Raw genomic sequence first — 27,323 nt, forward strand, 5'->3', positions numbered from 1 at the left:
CTGCCCCCTCAGGCCCTGCCATTCCCCCCAGGCCCCACAGCCTGGGAACAGCCCCGCCGTCCCCTCAGGCCCTACAGCCTGGGATCAGAGCATAAACCCCACTGTCCCCTCAGGCCCCACGGCCCGGGAATGGCCCTGCCATCCCCTCAGGCATCGTTGTCCCCTGAGGGCCCAAAGCCCGAGCACAGCCCCACAGTCCGGGAACGGCCCCGCCGTCCCCTCAGGCCCCACAGCCCGGGAACGGCCCTGCCATCCCCTCAGGCCTCACAGCCCGGGAACGACCCCATCCACCCGTCAAGCCCCGGTCCCCGCCAGCCCCGCGCAGCCCGCGCGGCCGCAGTGCGCATGCGCAGCGCCGCCAGGCGCCGCTGTTTCCCGCCCCCGTCCCGGCGTGCCCCGCGCGCAGCCAGCGGGGCGGGCTCTCCTCACACAAAGGCGCAGCGTTGGGAAAATGGCGGCGACAGCGGCGGTAGCGGCGGCCACGGAAAGCGCCGGCAGCAAAATGGAGGAGCCGGCGGCAGCCGCGGTGGCGGCTGCGGCTCCGCCACCACCTAACGGGGCAAGCAGTGCTGGGGATGCCCCCCCCAAGAGGTAGGGGTGGCCGCGGTAGGGCCGCGCTGCCGCCTGGGCCTGCCGCGCTGCATGCGGCCTCCCCGCGCCGCGGGCCTGGCCCGGGCCGGGCCGCGGGGGGGACCGGGACCGGGGCCGCCGCGCTGGAGGGGCTGTCAGCGGGGCCGGGCCGGGGCCTGGGCTGGGGCTGGGGCTGGGCCCGCGGCGCTCCCGCAGGCGCGGCCCGGGCGGGGCCTGCCCGCTGCGGCGCGGAGGCTGGCGGCGCGGGGCCGCCCCGGGAAGGCGCGTCCGGCGGCTCCCGCCGTCTGCGGTCGGAGCGGGGAGGGGACCGGTCCTTCCTCCTGGTGCTCTGCGCAGGCCCCGGCGGCCGGTGAGATCCTGGAGGTGTTTGCCTGTCCCGCTGAGGAAATATTTTTGCAGCGCTTTAGCGGACAGCGTAAAGCCTCCCCTAGAGGTATAGGGCGGGGTGGGTTTGGTGTGACTTAATGCCTTTTCGTTCTGCCAGTGGCAGGTTGTAATAGTTAAGCTTTTCTCGGGCAGTCACCTCTCATACTGCTGCAACATTCGGAGCAACGTATACTCTGTTCCGTGGTTGATGCTTTACCTGTGGAGTGGGTTAGGAACACGAGAGAGACAAATCCCGCAAGAGCTTTAAGTGCCAGGCGTTAAGTTAGTGTTTTGTGTCTGATGTCAATAGAACGTTACAGAAATAAAAAAAACCAAACTTGCAGGGATTATAATTCTAGATATGTAAATGTGGAGATGATAAGCAGAAAAAACTTGAATTGCTTGTCACTTCCCTGTGTTAATGCTAGCCTCATTTTGAAAAACTTCATAGTTGGCAAAGCGTTTTTCTTAATACCAACTCTGTGGAATAAAGAACACATTTTCTTCGGTTAATATTTGGCCCCAGGTCTTAAATGCTGTGGAGATAAGAATCAGCATTTTGAACCTGATGTTCTGTGAGTAATGTTTCAGACTTGAGGTCAGATTCATTTATCTGCTGTTCCTGAGGTGTGTTACATAGTTGTGTGTCAGTCAGGCTGCCTGCAGCTGCGGGCTGTTACGCCCAGGCATGTTGCATATCTGTAGTCTAACCCAGAGCTGACATCTGAGTGACAGAGGCCAGCTCCATGGTCTGTAGTTAATTGGAGTTGATGTAGGTATGGTGAGGAGATGGTGCATGGTGTGTCTCAATTTGAGAAACCACTCTCTTCCGTCTGCCTCAGTCTGTGGATTGTGCTTCACACGACCAGGAAGGTGGTCAGCTTTCCAAGTGTCACTTCTGGGGAAAATTGTCCATATCTTTTTTGTGGCCCCCCCCCCAGTTAAACTGTGCTTATGGCAACTGAAAAAAATATTGACATATGCAACTCTGTTTTCTTCCTGCCAAGTGGAAACAGGCGTGTCTGTTCAGGAGCTGAGGCAGTCCTGATCCTGGAGGGTTAGGATCCCAGCGCTGCCAGGGCACGTGATGCTGTGACATGCAATATGTTAGCCAGGGCTAGGGAATGATCTTGCCATCATCTTCTCTCCTCTTCACGTTGGCTAGTTGGTATGTGGAGGGTATTCGTGTCTTAATTCTGCTTATACCTCAAAGCTCGCTCTTGGTGAATGTAGCAGAACCTGCAGCTCTAGGTAATATGTAACTAGTAATTTGTCTTACATGAGAGGAGACACTTCATTCCTGGAAGTAGAAGTGAAGATGTCTGCTTTATACTGATTCCCGGGCCCCCCCCCCCCCCCCCCCCCCCCCCCAGTTCCTGTTATATTTAGAGTTTTTCCAGAGAGCTTATCTTTTTATCTAGATGTAAATCTATGTGTGATATCAAGCTCCATGTGGCAGAGCTAACACATCTGTAGTGATGATGCCAGTGTTCATGTGAACATATCTTCAGTGTCCTTGTGGAGAGAAGGAGATCTGCCTATACTGGATTTTGATTCTTAGTGATTTCTGGTACATTTGTTGGGTCTAGGTGGCATGTTTAAGAAATCTTGCAGAGGAATATGCATAACAGTCCGTTTCTTTGGAGGAAATAGGAGCTTCCCTTTTAGCTCTTCCTTTTGCACACATCAAAAATGGGATAATTTTTCTTTAGTCTTGATGAAACATTTCAGTTCTGTAACCCAAGGAAAAAAAAAGTAGATAAAATATCTTTTGAAAGTATTGACCTAAATGTGTTATTTTCTGTACATCTGGCATTAATATCTTGGCATAAATGGATCCCAGTTACTCGGTGATTCCTTATTGGGATGGGCGAAGCTGCTGTGGGAATTCAGTCTCCCTTGTCCTTCCAACTTAGGGATACTTAAAGGTGTGGTGTATTTTGGAGGTGATGTGGAGCCTGTTCTTTCCTGCTGTCTAGAACTCCCTTAAAAGAAGCGCTGAATGCTCAGTTGTTTTCACACTTGGTAACCACATCTTGTAAGCGATCTCTGTGGAGCTGTACCTGCCTGTTCTTGTCCTTTTGCTGTATGAAACGCATGGAGGTGGTGTCTGAAATCCTGCAAAACAACAAAAAACCCTTTGCAGCTGAAGTAGTTTCCTTGATTCTTTTGACCTGGCTGGATTTTGTTAATGCTGACTACGATAAGGAATATGTTCTACATATTCCTTATATATAGGTGAACACATCGGCCCTCTCATTGTAGATGTCTCTTTGCAGCACTATCCGGTATGGGGAGCCCACCACAGCCAGCAGTTCCTTCGCAGTGCCCTCAGTGTAGGCAGGGGCACAATGCTTGTCTTTAAGGTCAGGTAATGTGGCTTGTCTGGATTCTTCGCAGGTATATCAAAGCTTGAGGTGTTTTTAAGTTAACTTGGGTGCCTTAAATGCAGGATTGCAAAAATGTCTGCACCATACCGCATTACTTTGAAGCATGTTATGTATAGCAGTTCGACCCAGGGGGAATGTGAATAGTTCCAGTTTGAGGAATAACCATAAAAAAATGTGTGTAGCTTAAACACAGGCAGTAAATTTTCTGTTATTTCTTCAGCCAAACTGAAGTTAAGGTGTTAGATTCAAAACAGGATAATCCTTCTATTTTTGGTTTTTTAATTACTGCATTACTCAAGAAGTTTTTGAAAAGTACAGTGAGGGGAAGTCTAAAAATTTGTCTATTAGATGAAACAAATATTGTATATAACTAAGGATGCTTTTTTTTGTGTGGTAGGTTGACCTTGGCTGGATGCCAGGTGCCCATCAAGCTGCTCTGTCACTCCCCTCCTTAGCAGAACAGGGTGGGAGAAAATAAGATGGGGAAAAAAACCCTTGTGGGTCAAGATAAAGGCAGTTCAATGAAGCAATAGCAAAACTTGCGCACATGGAAGTGAAGGAAAACAAAAGATGTTATTCTCCTTCCCATTGGCAGGTGATGTTTGGCCACTTCCTGGCAAGCAGGGCTTCAGTATGTGTAGGAGTTGCTAGTAGTTGCGTGCAGTAGGAAGTTGCCAATAACGAATGCCCGCCCCCCTCTTCCTCTGCCTTTCTCTTAGTTTTTATATCTGAACAGGTGTCATATGATATGGAATATCCCATTGGTCACTTTGGGTCAGCTGTCCTAGCTATGTCCCCTCCCAGGATCTTGCCCACCCTAGCCTACTGGTGATGGTGGTGGTGGGGAGACTGGAGAGACAGCCTTGATACTTGTGTGAGCGCTGCTTAGCAGTAGTCAAGACACTGGTGTGCTGTCACCACCTTTCTAGCTACTGATACAAGCACAGCACTAGGAGGGCTGCTATGGGGCTCAGCCAGGCCCAGTACATTTTTATAGAGCTCTTTTCCAGCATATTACTTAAATGCGGAAGCTGTGTCTCTTGACATTAAGTGATACACTGCAGTTATGGCTGTATCCATAAAATACAGTATTTTTGTGTGTTTGCTTGTAATGTATCCTTGTGACTGAAAAGTTGTATACTGCTATGCAATCGAAGTGGGGAACCCGCTCAAATATAAAACTTCAGAGACATCTGCATACCTGTTCCTTCTTTTTCCCTGCAGGCTGTTCTATCTGTTAGTGACTGAAATGGTTCTAAAGCAACGGACAGTGTTGATGCAGAAATGTGTTCACATCGGAGCCGGAATTTCCGGCATTGCTTAGACTGTGCAGGGCTACTTAAGTTGAGCAAAAGCTCAGTGTAGTACAGATATGTTTTAGAAATGTTACCAGCTTTTTTGACTGACGTATTGTCCTGAATTCTTTTTAAGATGTATTTCTGCATCTTCTCAACCAGCACAAAGTGGACAAGGAGATTAATAGGATTAGTTAAGGAAATCATGTCAGGCTGAGGCTGAAGTATTTCATTCTCCTGTTTTTTTCAATACTGTTGTTCTGTGGCATTTGTGTCATGTTAAGTAAGACCTGATGGTCATCTAGGTTGGTTGAGAAATAGCCTTCAATTCTAATTTTATACATTTTTGACATGTTAGAGCTGGTATTCTGAAATGGTTAAAGGAACTATTCAAGACATCTGTTGGAATGCACAGAGGCCTTGAATTGTTGTCATCCAAAAACTGTATTAATTGGAGGAGGAAAAAAAGTGTTGTTAGGAAAGAGTCATTGACCTGCGTGTTTAGTTAGATACAGGATTATTTTTTTTAAATTCTTCTAGTGTGAGACTACAAATTTGGTGGGTCAATGTGTTATTTGACTTAGAGGTGATTAAGTAGTATAGTGTGCTAAGGGGAGAATAAATAGGATGGATGCCTGGTCTGGAGCATCATGAAGAGATGGAGTGAGGCTTGGTCGGCTTTAAAGAGATTCAGCTTTATGAAATTGAAAACTTTGGTGGCATTGGATAAATGTGGGAGAAGATAGTGGGTCTTCATGGCATGAGTTGTCTGCTGTTAGAAGGTCTTTGTTACAATGCGCTATGTAGCACTGGTACCATGTGTACCAGCTTTGGTTGAAAGGTGTACAGTTTTGCAAATAACACGAATGGGTGAAACTTTGCAAGTTTTGATTTAGTTCTAAGAATGTAACAAGTTATGTTCCAAGAGGTGGTATGACATTGATCAAATGCCAGAGTAGTTAATGTGTGTGATTATCTTTCTTTGCTTGCAGTGAAGGTGAACGACCAAGCCAAAATGAAAAAAGAAAAGAGAAAAGTGTCAAAAGAGGAGGAAATCGCTTTGAGCCATATGCTAATCCTGCTAAAAGATACCGAGCTTTTATTACAAATATTCCGTTTGATGTGAAGTGGCAGTCTCTGAAAGACCTGGTCAAAGAGAAAGGTAATGTACAACTCAGGTGGCCAAGTGATGTCTGTCATCTTACTTGTGGCTGACTTTGTTTGTAAACTTAAGAGTTGGAGTTCTGGGTGGACGTAGTGACATGAGTTTTGTAAAAAGGTCGTCTTCAAGCCTTTTTGGGTGTTGCACAACATCTACTCCCTGGCAGCCTTCCAGGTGGATAGTTCCTTCATAGGCATGTTGGCATATAGCTAATAGTGCTTCATCGGAGATTTAAGAGTATTTTTTCTTAGGGGGTAAAAACTGAGGCTTTCATCAGATTTTAGCCTTGACGTGCAACAAAGCTGTCTAAAGCATTTTAATGTCTTTTGGGTAATAAAGGTAGATCTTTACTGCTGATCTGGTGTGTGTATATATAGCTGTGTCCCCAGACTTTGTAGTGATTTGTGCTTAGGTAAAGATCCATGCTGCCATTTGATAGCAGTAAAATGTATTTAAGGGTGACCTGCAAAAAAGAAAAATCAGGTTTGTGCTTTGGCTTGTGCTGCAACACAGTTAGGGCTTTGGAAATCATGTTCATGGTGCTTCCCCCTTCCCCACTTCTGTGTAACTGCCCCTTGTGAATGGGAGCTGCCTTAGCTTGTTGACCTTAGCATCTTCATCTCTTGAAGAAGATGGAGGGATTGAGCTGGCTACTCTCAGGTGGTGACAAGTCTAAATGTAGTGTTACTTCTTTAAGCTGACGCTCGACTTCCTAGTTTTCAAGTCACCTTGGAAATGCAGCGGAGTGGCAAGAAAATACTTGGCTTCTCCATCATGAAAATGTCTCAAAACAAGTTAAGAGTAACTAATACAATCATTCCTCTTGTGGGTCACTTCTAAAATACATAGCATCAGTCATAAATGTCTTGCAAAATAGTGATCAGTGTTCACTTGTGTTTGATCTAGGTAAGGTATGATTGTTAATGTGTTCACAAGGTGTGGCCTAGTGAATGGGAAAACAAATTTCCAGAGGGTTTTAAAATGTGTCTTTGGAGGCAAAATGGAACTGAGTCTGCGTAATGAACATCAGGACTATAAGCCCTGGGAAACATCCATAATTAGAGGCTGTGAAACACTGATGCTTGAGATTCAGCAATGGTTTTCTTTAATATGAAGAGTTAAAGCCTTAAAGACTGCTTTAACAGGCCCTAATTATGAATGGTCCCTTGCCTTAAACTATGCTTTCACTTTGCTACGCAAGATACATTGGTTAATAGGAGTATCTGTATGTGTAGATGTCTAATTTTAAGTACTATGTTGAATTCCGTTCCAAGTGTCTTGTGGTTTCTCTCCAGTTCGCGTGGATGGAAAAGTCCGGTGTGAGATTGTTTCCTGCCTTGCTGTTCAGCTACTCATTCCAGCAGATACTCCTAGGGGAACATTGAAACCTCTTCATTCTATCTGCAGGGCTTGTTATGCTAAATATTGAGAAGCATTGTTCTTGGTTTTTGGGACTGCCTGTTAAAATACAACAGTTTAGATTTGCTATGTAGTTGCGATTCATTCTAATTAGTCACTGACTTTACCAAATTGGTGCTCTTGTGCTGTGCTTGAACTTGCTCAATCGGTACTTCTTGATACAAGGCATAGTAGTTCCAAGAACCAGGAATGTTAGAATCCTTGGCTTGTAAGTGTAAGAATTATAGGCCAAATGTTCAGGGTTTTGGGAGCATGTGAAACAGCTCTGTACACAAAGGGCAAGTATAGGCGTTTCATGACTGCTCCATTGCTTGGCAGTCGTGAAGACTTAAGCTGTTAGCAGCAATGGCATGGCAGGTTGCTGAACGTAGGAGGAGTTCACCTCAATCGGCTGGTTTGCGTCAGTAAGTATGGTTTAGGAGACATGAGCTTTGAGGTCTGCTCATATTTCTGCAACCTGGTTTTTTCAGATGCGTACAGTCTTCTAAAGGTGATACCTCTCAAGTGTAATGCCTTGGTGCAGTCATTTCAGTGTATTTGTTGGTGAAACTCAATTACAGGTATGCAGTATGACACAGTTATTAATGAAATTAAAAATGTTCTTGTTTGAAACTCCCTTGTATTAGCTGACAAACACAAGGCTCTACTAAACTGATGTAATCAGCATTGATAACTTGCAATTGGTGAATGGTGTCAGGAGAAGAGTGAGGCAGCAGTTCTTCAGTCTGCAAGTGGAGTCTAAATGTAAACACTATTGAATGCTAAATAGCTGTCTTAATCTGTCCCCCAACAAATGGCACTGTCTTAGGGAGAAAAATGGTAGTGCTTCATGGCAGCTGGCATAAATGAGGTGAAACCGTATAATAAAAAGAACTTGTATTTGAATTTGAGATATTTATTGGTTCCTTTAGGAAATACAGAATTCTGTATTTTAAACCTCTTTCCTGACCAGATTAGCAAAATGGCATACAATACAAGGAGAAAGATTAGCTGTAAAATGAGGCAATAACTATTTTCTGCTCTGTTGCAAAGCCAGGAGCAGTTGCAGTCAAGGCCATGCTCATGTCACATTTAAAAGATTCCAGGACACCCCAGAGACTGTATGAGCGTGGCTGTACCCACGTTTACAGAAGGCAGAGCTGTAGTATGCAGCAGGCTTCCCTCTTCCTATCAAAACCTGGATGTGTGAACAGATTTGAGGAAGAGAAGCCATAAAGCTTTCCTAGCTTAAACTTTCTGTGAAGAGGAGCAGCTGTTAAATGTCATGTGCTGCTGCCTTTCTTGCTCCAGCTCCAGAAATTTTTGGAACTTTTGTGGGCTCCTAAAGATGCAACTCATGCCTTCTTACTGTTGTACTCAATCCAGATGTTAGTACTGGTGAGCACTTCTGTTACTTTAGTACTAATAGCTGTTACTCCAGTACCTGAAGACAGCTGTTGCTGGAGGGTCCCCAGGGTTTCAGTACCCAAGATTCTGTCTCAGTCTGCTTGCAGGCTGAGGTTTTAGGTGGGCAAAGAGAAAAGGATGAATAAGGAATGTGGAAGTGCTGTTGCACATCTCACTTGTTCCCCCTTACTTTCAGTAGATGTACTAATGAGTTGCTCTAGTTTCGTGGGCCTTAACCATCTTTTCAAGGAGGCTCTGTCCTTCACCAGTGGCTGCGGTGAGCTTTTTCACTCCCTCTTTCCTGCCTGGGCTCTTAAAGAGCCAAAACTATCCATGTGGTTTTTTGGGTTCTCTCATGCAAAAGTGAGATTTCCCTTTCCCTACTGTAAAAGAATAGCTTGCAAACTCTTTCTGTCTCTACTGTAGGAAGAATGTTTTTGTTCTCCCCCTTAACAAAAGTTTTGTACATGTATAAAGTGTATTTCTCCTCTCTCTCTCCAGCCCAAACCCCCCAAATTCCCTTTTAGGGATTGCCTGTCATAAGCTTTACACTCTTAAGGAATAGAGGAGCTGTGACCAATTCAAATCGCTTTATGTTGAAAGTGTTGGTTTTATTAGGTAGAGTCCTCTTGATTCAGTCACATTGCTTGTAGTTCTTCAGAAGATGATGGGACGTCCATGTAGCTTTGGTAACATCTTGAGTCTTCCTTCTCAATTTAGTATTTACTTTTGACCCTGTAGGCCAAAGAAATAGCTGTGATAAAAAGCTGTGATAAAAAGATTTACTCCTTTTCAGTTTATGTGCTTCTACCCTTGCCTAGACTTGTCTCTCTGCATCTTTCACGCCTTTCAGAGCTTTGTGGTTTGTCACTAACTATTGAAATCATAATGCCCAACTTTAGAATCGTCAAAGTTGACATGTACCTCTGAGCTTATTATTCTGGTTACTTCCCAGATATGTCTTCAGGGCTAGGTGAATCCATTTGAGCCATGTCTCAAGTCACCATACCGACATACTTATCTGAGCTTCCTGAACAGTTATTGGAGAATACCTGAACTCTGACAGACCGGCCTGGCTTGAACATCTTAATCTTCTGTGCAGATAAACTTTGGGAAGTGGATATAAAGGTTGTGGGGGGGAACCCCGACTATAGTATGTAACACTGGAGATTCTTTTGGTTTGTATTTCTAGTTATTGTAATGATTTCTGTTTCAATCTCTTGTTCAGAAACTACATTTCCTGAAACTTGTCTCAATTGTGAGGTTTAAAAAAAAAAATTAAAAAACCCAGTCTGCTCTAAGTTAAGTCCTAAAGACGTCACGGGGAACGTGTTCTTTAATTATACTTACACTGACTTGGAGATAGTATTTTTTTGCAAGTTTTGTCTCCCTTTGGAGGCTGGTCCAGTAGTAAACTTCAGTTCCTTAAGTAATGGTCTCACGTGCTTGAATGAAACTTCTTCACTTGTGGATACAGGATATGTTTCCTTATATAAACCAACACTTCTACACTTCTCTAGCAGAAAGAAAATCTGCCTGGATCACTGTGCATTTCTTTTGCCTTCTGAAGCAGGTTTAGTACGTGCATATCTGCTGTTGGTACTTATCCATGGCTTAATTGCCTATGCACTGTCATAAGCATCCCTTACTGCATTATCCCCAGTGCCTGATGTTCTGACATACTGTGGTTTGGGATCTAGAAATAAAGGAAGAAAAAGTGACATATAAAAAGTCACAAAAAAATGTGACCCAGCATAAGTTCTTACAAAAAGAGTTTCCTTTGCCAGCCTCAAACGATAGTCTCCTGGAAGAAGTGTCATGTTGAATTGTTTTACATGTTTTTCAGCGGAAAAAATTGCATTTTTACTGCAGTTGTTTTGTACTCTGGACTTGGTGTCTTGGATACTGAGCTGTTACGCTGTTTGGTGTTCTTCGCTTCTCCTTGCTTTTTTTTTTTTTTAATTTGGCTATTCAGGAAGTTCAGATGTCCTTTGAAGGAAACCAGCTACTTCAAGATGTATATTTAGTTTTTAATATGGGTGTCGATAAGGCTTGAATGTGAAGCACTGAGCAAAATTGGCATGTACTAGATTTTCCAAGTGACAGACAATTGCTGCTGTGATAGACTCCTGGAAATCTTGTGGTTCAGAGGTCAGAGATTTGTTAAAAGTAAATGTTAAATTGTATTTAATATGTTATGTTCAAGCTTGGCAAACTTCCTTGGAAGTGTTTGTGTGGCTCTGAAGTAAGAACTGTAGCTGAACTCGATATGTGGTAGGGAGAGGAGAGCCCTCAATCTAGGGGCTTAGTAGTGTTACTAGGAGCAGTCACAGGCTCTAACCTGTGACTTCTGGCCTCTGTGAAATGGAGTGGTTTTGCATCGTAGAGAATCTGGGAATTTGTTGTCTTACTACATAAATTGTTGAATCCCACTCGCTTTCTTGATCAAAGTTTGGTTGGACTCTGGCTGCTGCTTTTGAAGTGGATAGCTTCAGAATGTCTTGGTAATGCTCAATATTTGGGCTCAATGTGCCACTAAGGGCAACTGCAGGAGGGCTGTGTACAGTGCAGTGCCTTTCGCTGCACAAATGGTGGAAACAATTCTATGTATACTACGTGATCTCATACTGTGCAGATTATAGGATAGAACTCATCTTATCAGGCTTTATTTCAAGTATTGTTCCGATAGTGAAGCTATGGCTATTAACTGAACATTCTGATCTGCCCTGTCCCTTTCAAAGGGACTTGCTTGTCAGCCTTTACCAGTCTCAAACACTGTCCTCATAAAAACATGAATAGATCAGAGTTTTATTCTGCCTAGCTAACTGTTCCTTGGCTGGAATGCTGATACTGCTGAATTACTTTTTTAAAATAAGAAATTGAGATTTAAAAAAGGAGTGATTTCATTAAGCATCCCTGTTCTTCCAGCTTCGAGGGAGACGTTTTGGGATGTTTTGCATAATGACACTAGGTGTGCTGTAGATGACCGGTCCTGTGGGAGGTTGTGCTGAACACCTCTTCCTCTCTCTGGCCCTTGCCAAGAGTAGACTCTTGGATGGGAGACTCTAGTTCCTTGCTCAAAATATGCTATCAAGTCTTCACACTAGGTCATAGTTTTCCACAAAGACTGCTTTCCACCTTTTGGATAATGCAATCTGGGAGTCCTCTTAAAGTTAAAAACTAGGACTTCTAAAACCAGAAAGAAAAATTGTTTTCCTTGGTAATTATTTTGTGTGCTAGTCATTTCAAAGGCAGCAGCCATTTTGGTAGTTGTATTCTGGAGGTACATGATATGGTCATGTGGTCATGAAAAGGCAATCCTAATCTCGTGAGGAAAGGTGCAGTGCAGTTTTCCAGTGTTTGTTTTGCCTCTTGCTGTAGACATTTTTGTCTCAAGAGCAAATATGGCAGTGGGTTTAATACTGCTTATTGAAGCTAAAAAATGAACTTTATTGTGGCTTGACAAAAAGCTAAAAAACCTGCTGAAATAAATAGTAGGCAGTGATCTCTTGGTCTCTTGGTTCACTCTCCCTTTTTGGAAGTCTGTCTATAAATCCAGAGGAAAGCAACTAACTGTGCAAGTTCTGGACTATGGAGACAGGATTGCGTACCATGTAGAGTGAAGGAAACTTGTTCTTGCAGACTTCCCCATGGATTTGGATTGCCTCAAGTAATGAGTGGGTACTAAAGATCATGGAAACTGATACTGTGGAAATAGCTGGCTTTTGAAGCGGAGGAAGATCAAGAACATGTTTAACTTTTATGACTTGTACTGCATACCTGTAATTGTCCAGTTTTGTGGTCTAGAGAACATGGAGTGTTTCTGGGCTTTCTTATAAGGCAGAGGCTCCATACACGGTTGTTGATTGTTCTAAATTCCCATTGTTTTCTTGGCTTTTCTCCCTTGGTATATGTGTCGTCTGGAATCTGATTTGTAGTTGGTGAGGTAACATACGTGGAGCTCTTAATGGACGCTGAAGGAAAGTCAAGGGTAAGTGTTTGAGAGATTTCTTCTGTGGATTTTCTACATGACAAATGTAACTGTATGGTGGCGTGGAACGAAACGAAGTCAGGAAGGTAGAGAGTGTGTATGCTTAGTGGCTATAACATAGGATTGTTTAAAGCTTCTTTTGGGGTGGGGAGGAGGTGGGATGGGGCCTTGTAAACAGTGTTAGGGTGGTCTTCCACTGTGTTCAGTTGGCGTTGGCTGTTTGAATGACCCATGGACCCTAGCAGTATGTATAGTGGTATGGAATATTAATGTAATACTTGTGTTTTGGAAAATGTCACTGTAGTGGTTCGCTGAATTTGTAAGGCCAGTGTGCAGAAGCAGGTTTTGTAAACTACACTTCCTGTGCTAGTAAACAGAAGTCATTCCTAAATGTAAATGTACATTGCCTTCATAGTACTTAAGTCCTTTAGTCCAGTGACAGTATCTTACAGGGAGAAAAATAGTAGGAGCATGCTTAACTGTACTGCAGGATATGGATTTAGGGTGAGAGAATATGTTGAGGGTTTTGCTGTATGACAGGGGAGGACAGGTCACATGAAGCGTGTGGTATTTTTCTTGGAGAATCGGGACTTAGTTTTGTTCGTTACCACTTCAGAAACTACAGTTTAATCCTGTTAACTCATAAGAAATTATATCTTATGGCATTCAAGTATTGAAGGCTTTATTGGGTAAGATTACATCTATTTTCACTATTAGGGCAAACTAATGTGATTTGACTTAAAAAAAAAAAAAAAGTTGTTTTGTGTGTTTTGTACTTTTACTTACATTTTCTTCTTTCTTCCTTCTCCTCCCTGTTACTCGCCTGTGAAATCATCTCGTCAGGGATGTGCGTAAGTTCACTTACAAATTTATAGCAAAAATGAGGAAACTCTTAAAAAATAAGCAATGTTCTTAGATGTCTTGTATCCCCACAGTGTTGTTGAATTCAAGATGGAAGAAAGCATGAAAAAGGCTGCAGAGGTTTTGAACAAGCATAGTCTTGGTGGAAGACCATTGAAAGTGAAAGAAGTAAGACGTGCATCTGTTCTTTCAGTATGTTGAATTTGAAGGTGAAGGGGTAGTTTTTAGTCAAAATTTATGGCTGATTCATTTAAAGATAAGAATAATTGATGAAAGGTAGGACTCATCAAATAGGGTTAAAAAAAGACAGTCAACCTTTTTTTTTTTTTACCATCGGCATGTGCTGCTGAACTTAAGTTTTAATATGATTATCAAGACTAAATATAATCTGAAGAATAGGTGCTGGTAGCAATGCAGAGCTCTGACAAAGCAAGAGTTTGGTTTTAAATGCAGGTGTGCTTTCTTGATTAGTGATTTGAAGAAGAAACCTGCATAAGTATTGTTTGTTCTTGACTGCCTTCCCTTTTAATTCTGCGTTGTAATGAATGTATATTCTACAAACAAATCTGTAGAATTAGCTGTTTTCTGAAATACTTAGATCTATTTCCATTTTGATGGCTTTGGTATTGTCAACCAGTATGACATGCTCAACTGTACCATGAGTTAATTCTTAACCATTGATAAGTTTAAAGTTTTATTCCAGCAGTTTGGAACCTGTAGCTGCATTGAAAGCTCAGTGGAACAAAAATTAGAAGGGAATTACTTGAGTGTTAGCATTATCTCTTGGCTGTAGGGTACGTGAGCTGTGTTCTTGGCTAAGCAAGCTGCGTGTTCTGCTGGGCCCTGCCCACCTGATGGTGGGGGGTGAAAGACATCTGCATGTGTATAAGATAGAGAATGTATGCAGAAGGTCTCCCCTTGGTAACCTGCTTCTGGCTCTAGTGGCAGCACTTCTCAGGTCTCGCAGATTTTGTGAGTAATGAATTCCGGGAGCAGTAGCCTGCTTCTGGGTGCAAGCCATCTTCGGGCACTATTGACCTCTCGCTACCCTTTAAAGGAAAGAAGAGGTGAAATGGAAGGTTATAGAAAAACATAGTTGCACCTGGAAGTCTTCAGGCACTGACTTTTCCCAGGGGCCCTTGGAAGAAAAAGCTATTGAGAGCAGGCCACGTCTGGGTCAGTTTTCCTGTTAATGATATACCATTAGTACTAGAAGTCAGGTTGCCCTTTGGTATCAGTCCTTGAGAAGAGGTGGTTGTAATTTGCCCAACTCTTCACAAAGCTGTTGTCATACTTGAATATTTCTGTCTGACTCAGAAATGATACTTGAAATCGGTGAAGAAGCATTTTACCAGTGTTAGGGACTTTAGCAACACTTACCCAGTCAAGTGCCCCAGCCTGACAGTGTGGAATGAATTAAGTTACTGTGGATGACCATTAGCATCAGTTTTGCCAACTGTCTAGTACATACATCTCCTTGTTGGCTGTCTCACCGCTGAGGAGTGTGAAGGCCTTCAGGTGACACAATAAAAATTGATGGCAGAATAGGTAAAGCTCTTTGCCTGATGCAGACAATCTTAATTTGTTTGAGAACCACTCTTGGCTTTATATTGGAGCTAATCTGGTTTTAAACAATACCTTATTTTAACAGTGAGATAGGAAATCTAAATTGAGAAATGACTTGTATTCACTTTAATGTGTTCTCCACCTCAGACTACTATGATTTTCTGTAGCTAAAATAATAAAGTGAAAGCTATCCTTTCTCCTGTTTTCAAAACATGCTATCGTTTAGTCTTAAAATTCAGATCAAGATTCAAATTAATGCAAATAGCCTTTATTTTTAAAGCATCTGTATTTCTAATTAATTCTATTTGACGTTTTACTTTCTTCAGCAGTCTTGCAGTGCTGGTGCATTTTACTCACTGAATACAGTGTGATGTTTCCAACCTAAGTAACATTAAGTTCACCTTGTATTGTGAAGGTGCTTACATTCACTTTAAGTATAAAGTGAAGTGACAATAATTATTCTCATTTCCTTCCTTGAATTCTTCATCCTATGCTTCATGTTCTCTAGCATGTCCTAAAATTGTGAGATTATGTAGTAATAGGGGGATACTTGAAAAAAATTTTGGGGGTTAGAAAGCCGGAGGGTGGGGTGGGGAGTTGGGGGGTGGGGAGGGGAAAGCATTACCCAAACCAAATCTTCCTGAAATTTTACACACTGTATCTTGTCTTGTAAAAAAGTTAAAGTGCAAAGTAAATGAATTGTTGCACTGTTTTGAAGATGCCAAGAGGCAGTTGGCATTTGTCTTCCAAAACCTCTCCAATGCCATTCTGGGTTTATCAGTCTTTGGAACAGATGTAATTGTGAGCTTTATTGTTGGTATTGAATAATAGATAAATGCTTTCAGATTCAGGGGAGATGCATGAGTAGGAATACCTTGATAACTTGAAGGGTGGCATAAGTGGGTGGATGGCAATCATATGTGAATTACTTGTCTGGAGATCTGTGGGGAGCAGATAGCCCTATATAAGGGAAACCCCTTCCTCTTTTGACTGTTTTAGTCATGCCACTAAATCCCCACGCATGTAGTGGAATACAGGGGGAACTGATTGTATCATTTCTGTTTTTGCAGGATCCTGATGGTGAGCATGCCAGGAGAGCAATGCAGAAGGTCATGGCAGCAGCTGGTGGAATGGGTATTGGTCCAGGCCCGGGTGGCCCCGGCATGATCAATATCCCGCCTAGTATACTCAACAATCCCAACATACCCAATGAGATCATTCATGCCTTGCAGGCAGGGAGACTTGGAAGCACTGTTTTTGTTGCAAATGTAAGTGCTGTGTAATCAGTGAACTGAGTATCTAGGTCTTAACTGAGTTAAATCTAATAAATTGGAAGAAAAGCCTTAGACTTTCAGCTCTGTTCCAGTAAAACTGAATACTAACACAGTGGCTAGTCTTGTTGATTCTCTGTGCTAGTGAAGTTGTAAATTAAGATATATCCTATGTGTTACAGTGTCTATTAATTTGTATTTTTGAACAAAGCCAAGAATCTTGCATTAAGTAGCATAAAGAATGCTACAGAGCTTAAATTTTGTCCTATCTCTGTGAAGACTTTGCTGCTTAAGATTGCTGATACCAGGGAAGGAAATGTAAGAACACTAAAGCTGTTTTTTGATGGAAATCTTTCTCATATTTCCAATATCACTTGTCTTCCAGCTGGATTACAAGGTTGGTTGGAAGAAACTGAAAGAAGTATTCAGCATGGCTGGTGTTGTGGTTCGGGCAGACATACTAGAAGATAAGGATGGCAAAAGTCGTGGGATCGGCACTGTCACTTTTGAGCAAGCTATAGAGGCTGTTCAGGCTATATGTATCCTTGAAGAGTAGCGATGGTAAATAGTAGGCACATAAATTAGTAAACAAAGCAGGATGAAAATATAAATTGTAGTTTTTACAATAAGTGAGGATACTTCCATGTTGCAGAAAGTCATGTCATCCACTGCAATGGCTTACTTAAGGAAAATTGAAAAAGAGAAAAAAAGTCCATCTTGAGGAATTGTTGCTATTTGCACAGAATCATTAACAGAGTGGATTCTCTTTCCCATGTGGATATATGTGTTTCTAGTCCAAATAGTAAATGTTTGTCTCTAGGTTGTAGCTAGTATTAAAATGCAATTTATGAAACAGGATTTGTCTTCAATTCCTGTGACGGAGGAGGAATGCAACAAATCCATTTGTAATGTAAGATGGCTTGACCTAGTGTGTTCCTCTGTTCCTTGTATACTTAACGCTGTGTGAATGATTGTTTGCTATGCAGCAGTGTACAAAAAGCAAAGCAAACAAAACCAAAGCACAGATGATACTGTGTGGGTGATCTCTCAACTTGTGGCTAAGGTATGGAAAAGATGAAAACGCTTCCCTCTTCCCCTCCCAAAGTTTCTGCTTGAATGTTAATTCTGTTCTGCCTATGCACCTAGTAAGTTAAGCCTTGTGGGAGCAAGACTTACGCAAATTTCACATGATTTGCTAGTGTGGCATACTCCAAAATTTGGCTATTTGTTGATTTGGAAATGTTGGGAGCTTCTGCCTGTTTTCTCCTATCTTACATGGCTAAAGTTACTGATGAAACATTTAAACACTTAGGCTGGTTTGGAGTCATGTGTTGAGTGATCTCTTAATGAACTTAATCTTAACCAGAAGATTATTTTTAACTTGTGTTTTAATTTAAAAAAAAACCACATTATTTGAATATTCAGTTACTTAATAGATTTTAAAGCTTTTTAGTTTTGGGGAAGGCAGAAGGATTTTGGATAATCTGTGAACAATAGCTTAAGCAGCGGCCAGCAACCTGGAGAGATGTGTTTTTTTGACTAGGTTTTTCTAATCTGTGTCAGATAGCACATAAAGCTTTAACACTTTGTGTGGTTCTAGCGATTTAACAATGATCCTTAATGAAACAATAGCGATGTTTAATGGGCAGCTGTTGTTTGACAGACCGATGCATGTAAAAATGGTAAGTACGTTCAAATTTTTACTGCTTTTTGACCTGGTAATTGTGCTTCTGATTTTGGATGCTGTGTGGTTTCAAGGCTGGGTTGAAATGGGGGGGGGGGGGGGGGTGTAATGTGAGACTTGCCTAATTCCTAGTGATGTCAATTTATGACATCAGGGAAGGTTAAGTCTGATTATTTTGTTAAAAGACAATAACAAAACCAGTGTAGATAGCTTTAGCTTTAAGTTTAATTAAAAAAAAAGGCAAAAAGTAATTTCTTACTTATCTTACGAACTTTAATGTATTGAATTGTGTTTAGGATGAACGAGCCTTTCCCAAAGGAGACTTCTTTCCTCCAGAGCGACCCCAACAACTTCCTCGTAAGTCTCTCCTGCATGACTGAACATGTTACATTTTTTATTTTGTTGTTCAGTAACTGGGGCCTGATCCCAGCCCCAGTAAGACTGGCTCAGACCTCGGAAAGTTGGGATCCACGCGGTCTGACTAATATCAAAGGGGGAAATAGTAAAGAAGAGCTGCTCAGTCTTGTCCTTTTTATTTTTTTTTATACTTCTTTCAGCTCATAGCTAGAAGCTTGTCTTAAAACAGTATCCCATTCACGTTCTAATGGCTTCCAAATATCTCAATTGCAATTCAAAGACCCCGGTGCCTTTTAAAGCTGCTGTTAATAGTGGGATTTAATGGAAATAAAATTAATTAGTCAATAGGGAAGAGAGTGCTTCCTTTTACATGACGGTATTCTGGGTATCTAATATTTGTCCTTAATTGAAAGGGCTAAATTGAGGACCTGAGAATTTCCCAGGTCTTCAGGTTTCTAAAGGGGAATCTTATCAATGTATATAAACATCTGAAGGGAGAGTATAAAGAAGAGGGAGCCAGGCTTTTTCCAGTGGTGCACAAGGCTGTGAGCATAAACTGAATATAAGGAGACTCCATCTGAATATAAGGAAACATCGCTGTTGGGGCGACTGCGTACTGGAACAGCAGGTCGCCTAGAGTCTGTGGAGTCTCTGTCCTTGGAGGTACTCAAAGCTGTGTGGACATGGTCCTGGCTCACCAGCTCCAGGTGTCCCCACCTGAGCCAGTGGACTTGCAGCAGATGACCTCCAGAGGTCCCTTCCAACCCCAGTCATGCTGTGATAAGATACTGAAAGTATTGGAACAGGAAGAATCTGGGTTGGAAGGGAAGAGTTAGAGGTGGGAGGAGATCACAGGCTTAATTTTTTTAAATACAGCAAAGATGTAAAGTGTGGCTGTTAACGTAGTTGTTAATTCAGCCAGCTGCTGTTTTCTTAGGAATGGGAACCAAACCTGTTGTGTGCTGCTAACTTGCACAATTTTAGTGATCATTGATCAGTCCGTCCCTTAATTAGATCATCAATCAATCTCTTAATTAGTTTAGTTTTCTGTGTGTCTGTCAAAGCTTTATTCAGCAGCAGTATTATTCATGGGTTTTATTACTGCCCTGACTTTCTATGATGCTATACGTCTTTCCTGAAAGTCATTGGGTTGCAATTTAATTATCTTTGTATAAAACTCAACAAATAACAATGGAAGCCTGTTTTTTGGCCTTTATTGGGGCGGGGAAAGGGGTACCTTGTGTTGTTTTAAAACAAGATTCGACACTTCCTGCGTTTATTATGCTGAGCTGTAAACGAGGAAGTCCTCTTCTCATAGGCAAAGAATGCTGTTAAGCTGTTGTTTGATGCAAGTGCAAGCAGAGAACTCTTTCTTACTGGTTAACTATAAGGAAAATATGAGGGCTTTTTCTTCTTTCTTTGGACTGGGGAATCCTTAATTCATTTGGGTACAGGAAGATTCAAAATTATGCCTGGCAATGATACATTTTGTTTGCTCAGAGAAGAGGCTGGCTGTGTGCTCTGAATTCTATAGGTGGCTATCATAACAATAGGTTGAACTTTGTTGTTAAAATTCTTACCTACAAGGGAAGAATCTTGGCAAAGGTGGAAATAAGCCATTTGTCAATCAAGGGTAGTACTGTGCAAGGGTTAGAAGATCTTTATACTAAATTGCCCACTCTATTCTCCTTAGATTGAGGAGTTGCACAAAACAAGCAGTGTTCTAGCCAGTTATTTTTCAGGAGTCAGCTTAAAACCAACCAAACAAGCAAGTTTTCTCAGTAGTAAGATGGAAAATGGATTATGAGAAAAAATACTTGAACTAGTTTTTAGTATATTTCAAGACACATCTACTCTGGATTTACTATACACTTTCATGCTTTAAGTACACACCCCAAAGTGGGAACACAGCAAGCTTTTTGGAGAATGGAAGTCAATTACTTAAGAATAAAACTTGCTGTTTTGTCAAACTATGGAAAGAAGGCTTTTTTGATATCTGAATATTTTCTTCAGATGGTCTTGGTGGTATTGGCATGGGATTAGGACCTGGAGGTCAACCTATTGATGCAAATCATTTAAACAAAGGCATGGGAATGGGCAACATGGGACCTGGAGGTAAGAAGATTACTCCTATGCTTTTGTTTCATGAGAGCTTTAAGCTGTGTAGAAGGTAGATAGCTTTGTTTTGCCTACACAAAAAGTTGAAGTGTATTAGGAGTGTTAAAGCCAAATGAGTTTTTGTTGAGCTAAGTAATGAGCTTGATAATGGAAATCTGAATTTAACCAACTGCTCCATTTTTTTTTTCACTGTGGTCAAGGCACAGCTCTCATTTTCTGACTCTTGAGCATGAGCAGCAGACACTGCAAATATACATTAAACTTTTAAAACCATCTCTCACTTTTAACACTTATTAGTGGGCTTGCAAATCTTTGTTTAGGATATGTTTAAATAGCACAAGTTTTAAAGAGCCACCTAAAAAGTAGCACACATTCAGCTTTCAATTTACAAATGCCTATGGGTTTTTCCCCTTTGCTGCTTTATTTTCTGAGAAGGAATGTTGGAATCTACTCAGAGTTATTACATGTAAGCTCTTCAGTCCAAACAGTGGACATGTTGTATGGTTTCTCTTTCTACAGCCAGTTTAATGGCTGAACTGTTGTAGAATTACATCTGCTATATAAAACTTTCTCTTTTATTTTGAGGAATGGGAATGGAAGGCATGGGCTTTGGAATGAATAAAATGGGAGGTAAGCTGTGTTTTTTGACATGTATATAGCTTGGGCTTTCTGAATCATGTAAATTAGCCATATATGTCTAGTGGGCATTTGTGTTCTTTGGACATCATTATGATTTTAGTAATAACTTGTTCCTTTTTGAGTATTAATAGAGCTGCTATAGGTGTATGGGGAAGGGTTAATGCCTCAGATAAGTCACGTGACAAAAACATTGGTCATGTTTTGTTAAAACTGCACTTGGTTTAGGAAATGGTGTGACGAAATTCTGACCAAATTTTGTTTTGTGAATTTGTGATACACATTTGTCTTGATGCCTGTGGAAATGTTCTGTGAGAGCAGCTTATATGAGTGAAGTGTACCATTAAGTTGAAATGCATTGCTAAAGAATCCCTGAAAAATATTTTCTTTTAGGAATGGAAGGTCCTTTTGGTGGCATGGAAAACATTGGTCGCTTCCCTGCTGGAATGAACATGGGCAGAATGAGCGGTAGGCTTTAGGGTTTGGTTTTTTTATATCCAACTCCTGATTTGTGTTCTCTGAAAGTGTACTACTGGAGGAGAGACTCCTTAGACTGGTCACTTTCCTATTCTCAGCTTTTTTTGGAAAAACTTAAAAGCTTACAGCTGACATGGTGCCCACAAGTCACTTGTTTTCTGAGCGACTCTAAATGGCACTGAGCAGCAGAAAGTGAGTGACTGAGGCTGTTTTGAATGACTAGTTTAGAAAGAGATAAACTCTGCTTTTGTCTGGATTCACCAGAAACGCTTCTCCAGAGCAGAGCGACAGCCTCAAATGTGTTTGTCCACATTGAGATGAGTCCTGCTTTTTGTTGGGTTTTTGTTGGTCTCAGGAGGACATGATAAAATGATCCGGGAAAAAATTTTTTTAAATTTTGTCTTGCTGTTAACCTTTAAAAATGATGCCTGTATTAAAATGTTCTCTCGGGAGTAGTTTAGGCACCCTGAAGAACATATCAAACTTAATCTTTTCAGAGATGGACCGTGCCATGGGTGGAGGATTTGAAAGAGAATTTGGAAGAAATGAAATGGGAATGTCTCGTAGTTTTGGAGAGACCTTGGAGAGAGGAATAGGTAAGTATGCTAAGCCAAGTACTTCTACCACCTGCTTTTCATACTGGAACTCTACGTAAAAATTGTATGTTCTGTTACAACAAAACAGACTATTTTATATATATATTTGCTGTAATAGTTTGATTTTGATCAGACTCCTAAAAGCTGTACAGAAGGCAGATGGGTGCACACTAGTAGTGATCTGTGGGACTGTGTAATAGATTCAGATGCAACAGGAAACTTTCTGACAGTCCTAATATGCTGCCTTGCGTCTTGAAACTTCATGCTAAACTTCCATATATGTGCTTGGCAAAGAGGAAGGTTCTGAATGATGCGTGACCCAATCTTGTCACTAAAATGTACTCTGTGCCCTTAACAGTAGGGAGGAGAAATCTTAATTTCCTTCCCTTCCTCCCAGATGTTTTAGGAGTTTGGTATAGACTCACACATCAGATGATTGAGGAGAACACCTTACTGTGCAACTCATGCAGCACTAAAATTGGTGTTTTCTGTTGGTCTTTCCTTTTGAACCCCAGTGGGATAAGGAAAGTTTACCAGCGTAGCAAATAACTTGGTGAAAAATATTACTTGGGCTGAGCAAGCACAGTGCAGTGCTGTTGTGTCTGTAGCAGCTTTGAGATGGCAAAAGGTATTAATCATGCTTTTGCGGAGAGATTCGGAGCTTGAACATTGTTAATGTCTACTGTGAGCGTCTGTTTGTGTGAGTACAGCTTGATTGAGCCAGTTCCTGAGATGGCTCTGTTATTGCTGTGCTCTGTTAATTTGATAAAACTTAAATTGGTTTTTAAAGAAAGTGAAATAAAATAAACTGTTGCTGATACAACTTGGATGACTCTTTGTAAAATTGGATCCTGTATGCAAGGAGAGGTGATCTTTTATCAATAAAAAAAAATAAAATTTAAATCCTTACCTTTTAAAATCAAGGTTGCAAAACAAATACAGCTGTCAGACAGCTCGATGCACTTAAAGCAGCGGTTCAGTTATGGTAATTCACTGTTTGGTTTTTTTTAAATGTATCTCCCATAATGCAAGAAATAATTTTGAGGAATAGTTTTGAGAGAGGTAATCTTTAAACAGATAAGCAATGTCATGCATTAAAACCCTTCTGAAAAAAGATTACTGGAAGACACTTATTTGCTTAATGACTGAGTCACAACATTTAGTAACCAAGAGCTGGCTCAGTCTGCCTGCACAGGATTAGCCCTTTTCTGGGAGACTCTAAAAACAAGTGCACAACGCTGCTGGCTTTCAGCTGAAGAAATACTAAATAGATGTTGTTTCTTCATCTAAATAAAAAACAAAAAATGCCGTCTTGCTTGCACAATTGTCACGGAACCCAAACCCACTCTGTTATTTAAGGTACTACTGAAGCAAGATGAGTGCCATTTGTAAATGTGGTTGCTTCAGTTTTCTTGAGCGTAGGCTCATCTTACATGTCTTGTTTCTCTTTGTTAAATATATGTAGATTACTTAAGTATGCACTTTCTTCAAAGCTTTTCCGCTTTAAATAGGAATCAAACTCAACATGATTTTTATTATAGTGCTGCAGTGCAGAACTTGATTTGGTACGTAAGCTAAGATCCTTTGTACAGCAGCAAAATGGCCTTAACTGTAGGGGAGTGAAACTTCTACTGCAGGAGCTGAAAGACTGTAGCAGTCGGGACAACTTGGTCAAGGGATTCTATGTAGCAGATACAGAAACCCTATTCTTGCTGGTGTGTTATGGCACAGGCAACCTATTTATATTTCTTTCCACACTAAAAGGCCAAGCATGCTTTGTGATTTTTTTATAATGGCCGTGCTGCTGTGGTTCTCATGTGGAATTTGCTTTCTTTTTATTGCTCTTAAGTTTTGGCCAGCTCTTGCAAAACTCTCTACCTGCCTTGGCTGACACAGTCTTTGAGTTGCATGGCAAGGATGATGTGATTTCGTTTGTCTTCCAAACAATCTGTACTTGAACTGTCATTTCAGTTACTAGATTACTATTGCTGTGTAATCCCCAGTGTACTGCTCAGGACAGCTAGCAGCTAAGATTACATTTAAAATATTACTTTTGCCACCTGATGTTCTCCTAGGTTTGCATAAACCTTCAAAAATTTCTCCTTTTTCTTTGGAAGGCTCTTTTTGTGTGTATGGAGGTTAAGCTCTTTAGTGAAGGACTTTTCTCCATCCTGACTACAGGATGTGTAATCATGTGGTGTAGTTGTTGATGGTCTGCCTAATCAACACAGTACTTTTCTTACCAGCTGAAATAAGCTGCTACTTTGTATTCTGCAGCAAGAGAGCACACAGTGTGCAGTCACTTTTCTGAATGATGATAAAACTTAAAACATTTCAGTGGCGTAAACATGCATTTGGGTTTTTTGTCCCCGTATGAATACTGATAGTCTCTGTGTTGTGTTCCAGGTGGTGGAAATGCCAGCATTCCTGGGATTGAGAGGATGGCACCTGGCATTGATCGTATGGGCTCGGGAATAGAAAGAATACCTTCTGGGATGGGGCATGGGATGGAGAGAGTAGGGTCAGAAATAGACAGGATGGGACTTGTGTTAGATCGCATGAGCTCCAATGTGGAGCGAATGGGTTCAGGAATTGACCGCATGGCCCCTCTGGGCATAGATCACATCGCTCCTAACATTGAGAGGATGGGCCCAGCTATTGAGAGAATGGGTTCTGGCATAGAAAGAATGGGTTCTGGAATAGGCTTTGGTATTGAGAGAATGGGTGCTGCCATTGACCGCGTTGGCACCACTATGGACAGAATGGGGTCAGGCGTAGAACGTATGGGTTCTGGCATGGATCGCATGGGTATAGGTATTGAGCGTATGGTCCCTGCTGGAATGGGAACTGGAATGGGTCAGGTGATAGAGAGAATGCCAGCTGGATTGGATCGCATAGGTGCCACTCCTATGGAAAGAATAGGAATAGATCGTATGGGTGCTGCTAGCATGGAGAGAATGGGCTTGGAGCGCATTGGAGCCACTAACATGGAAAGAATGGGTCCTGCTATGGGACAGGGCATGGGAGCAGGCATAGATCGAATGGGACTTGCAATGGGAAGCAATTTTGAAAGAACGATGGACATGGAACGTGGAAACTTTGCAGGCAATTTTGCAGGCTCCCTTGGAGGAACTGGAGGACCTGCAGCCGGGGTGGCCAGAAAAGCCTGTCAGATATTTGTGAGAAATGTGAGTAGCCTCCTTCCTACCTCTCCTTCATAGGTCATGAAATGAATTGGTACTGACATGTTGATCTCGTCTGTGCTCAGTTGAATTCAGTCAGATTATCTAATATGGCATGCTGCCAAAGGTGGAGTTATGTAGGCTTTCGTGAGTTGAAGCCATTTCCTTAATAGGAGGAGAGCTCTTGGCATCTGTAACTGAAAATGCTGAACAGTGGCTGTCCCAAGGATGGAAAACATTTTTTCGAAGAGGTGGCAGGACTTGCAAGTTGGTCAACAGATCCTCGGTAACGGTCTGTTCTTCTCTTTTCACAGCTGCCTTTTGATTTTACATGGAAAATGCTGAAAGATAAATTTAATGAATGTGGTAAGTTATTTTATCACTGGTAACTGCTCTGAAAATTGAACGTGAATTAAACAGTAACTCCTGGCTCTGTATGTCCCTGACGCTAGTATCTTAACTAAAATTTCACTTGGACTCACTGAAATACCAGGTCTTAGTGTTGACAAGCTTTGTGAGGATGTTTACTGCTCCTGTTGTACCAGCAAGAGTTCTGCAGCGTTAAAAAGAAATAAGTGTCTAGCCAGATGATAACCAAGTTAACGTGTTTTTCTAAACGTGTGTGTCTTTGTCAGTCTCAGTTGGGGTGTATCATGTGGGTAGGCTCTTCGTAGTTGTAGAAAGAGATAGGAATAAAGATGCAAGTCCTGAGAACTGCTGAAAAGCACCTGCAGAGATTCTTTAAGTCTAAATGAATGTAACTATCTGGGAAAACTGTCCTTCAAATAAAAATTAAAAAGTCTGATTTCAGCTACTGACAGCGGAGGTGTCCTGTTCAGCATTAGGAAGTTTTTCATGGTAGTGGTTGCTGTGCCCAGACGTGCACCCCGATATCTTGTGCTGCTTGTCTGATGGCAAAACCAAGCCCCAGCCTTACCAGTTGTGATGTGAAGTGTGTGTTGACAAGTTAGGCAGGGCTTGTGAGCCTGTGCTTTGCTCCATTCATCTGCTGCTGCTGGAGTGTGAATTGAGAGAACCAGTTTGAATTAATTCACCTCTCAAACTGAGAACGCTTCTTCAAAACTATGACTTGATAAAGTTGTCCTGCAGCTTTAAGTGTCAATGTAATGGTAGCTTCTAAAGGTGTGCTTTCTGTGGCTTGAGGTAGAGAACTGAGATTTGACAGTTACATGGTACTTGCTAGGTTAAACAAGACCCTTTCTTTTCTTTTTAAGGTCATGTGCTGTATGCTGATATCAAGATGGAAAATGGGAAGTCGAAAGGATGTGGTGTGGTTAGGTTTGAGTCCCCAGAAGTAGCTGAGCGAGCCTGCCGTATGATGAATGGGATACAGCTTCGTGGGAGGGAGATTGATGTGCGAATTGATAGAAATGCTTAAGTAGTTGCCTTTTTAACACTGATACCAGATTTTTGAATTTGTATTTTTTCTTGTTAACCATTTTAATTTGACTGGATGTAAAGGTGTTAAAACAATTCAGTTGCTTTCTGGAGTAATTTTAATTACTTTTTTAACAAATGGATTTCCATTTTACTGTTTTTGCATTGAAACTGCAATGTGCACAATCTTTTTTTGTAGTTGTGGCATCTTGTTGACATTACAGATGTAAACAGTATGACTTTGATAATAAATGCAAGTTAAAGATTTCAGTCACAGCATCCGTTACTGGCAGCACATCCTATGCTTGCAAAAATATCTGTAAACCGAGCTCAGTAAACTAGAATTTGTATTCTCTTGTGAAGTGTCAAGAAAGAATGTTCCTCTTGGTCGTCAGTTTATGACAGTATGAATTGGTCTCTAAAATGATGCATTTCTGCATTTGCATTAGTGTTTGAATGTCTCTGGCGTGCAGGGAACTTCCCTTTCCTGTATTCTGACCTAATCGATGACCACTCTTAGCAAAAGGCTGGTAGTTTAATTTTTCTCCAGTGGCAATGCTAATTTAAAAAAAAAAAT

The 27,323-nt window shown here is 41.6% G+C and overlaps 1 protein-coding gene across 5 annotated transcripts; it reads left to right on the forward strand.

Annotated features, from left to right (window-relative positions):
- The first annotated feature begins 414 nt into the window (after window positions 1-414).
- Window positions 415-27,016, forward strand: HNRNPM (heterogeneous nuclear ribonucleoprotein M). Of its 5 annotated transcripts, none has more exons than XM_040592281.1 (16): window positions 415-591; window positions 5,635-5,804; window positions 12,548-12,600; window positions 13,444-13,451; window positions 13,536-13,653; window positions 16,098-16,295; window positions 16,684-16,837; window positions 17,931-17,980; window positions 18,279-18,339; window positions 20,353-20,454; window positions 21,043-21,087; window positions 21,487-21,561; window positions 22,068-22,166; window positions 24,573-25,354; window positions 25,663-25,714; window positions 26,584-27,016. In XM_040592281.1, exons 1-16 carry the CDS (start codon window positions 452-454, stop codon window positions 26,745-26,747), a joined length of 2,271 nt encoding a protein of 756 aa, XP_040448215.1. In that variant the 5' UTR covers window positions 415-451; the 3' UTR covers window positions 26,748-27,016. The 5 variants fall into 5 exon arrangements, with proteins under 5 accessions (XP_040448215.1, XP_040448216.1, XP_040448217.1 ...); XM_040592282.1 differs by having other exon boundaries at window positions 417-591; window positions 13,536-13,629; XM_040592283.1 differs by lacking the exon at window positions 20,353-20,454 and having other exon boundaries at window positions 417-591.
- Window positions 27,017-27,323: the final 307 nt, after the last annotated feature.

The sequence above is a fragment of the Falco naumanni genome, chromosome 4 (genome assembly GCF_017639655.2).
Source record: "Falco naumanni isolate bFalNau1 chromosome 4, bFalNau1.pat, whole genome shotgun sequence".
NCBI lineage: Eukaryota > Metazoa > Chordata > Aves > Falconiformes > Falconidae > Falco > Falco naumanni.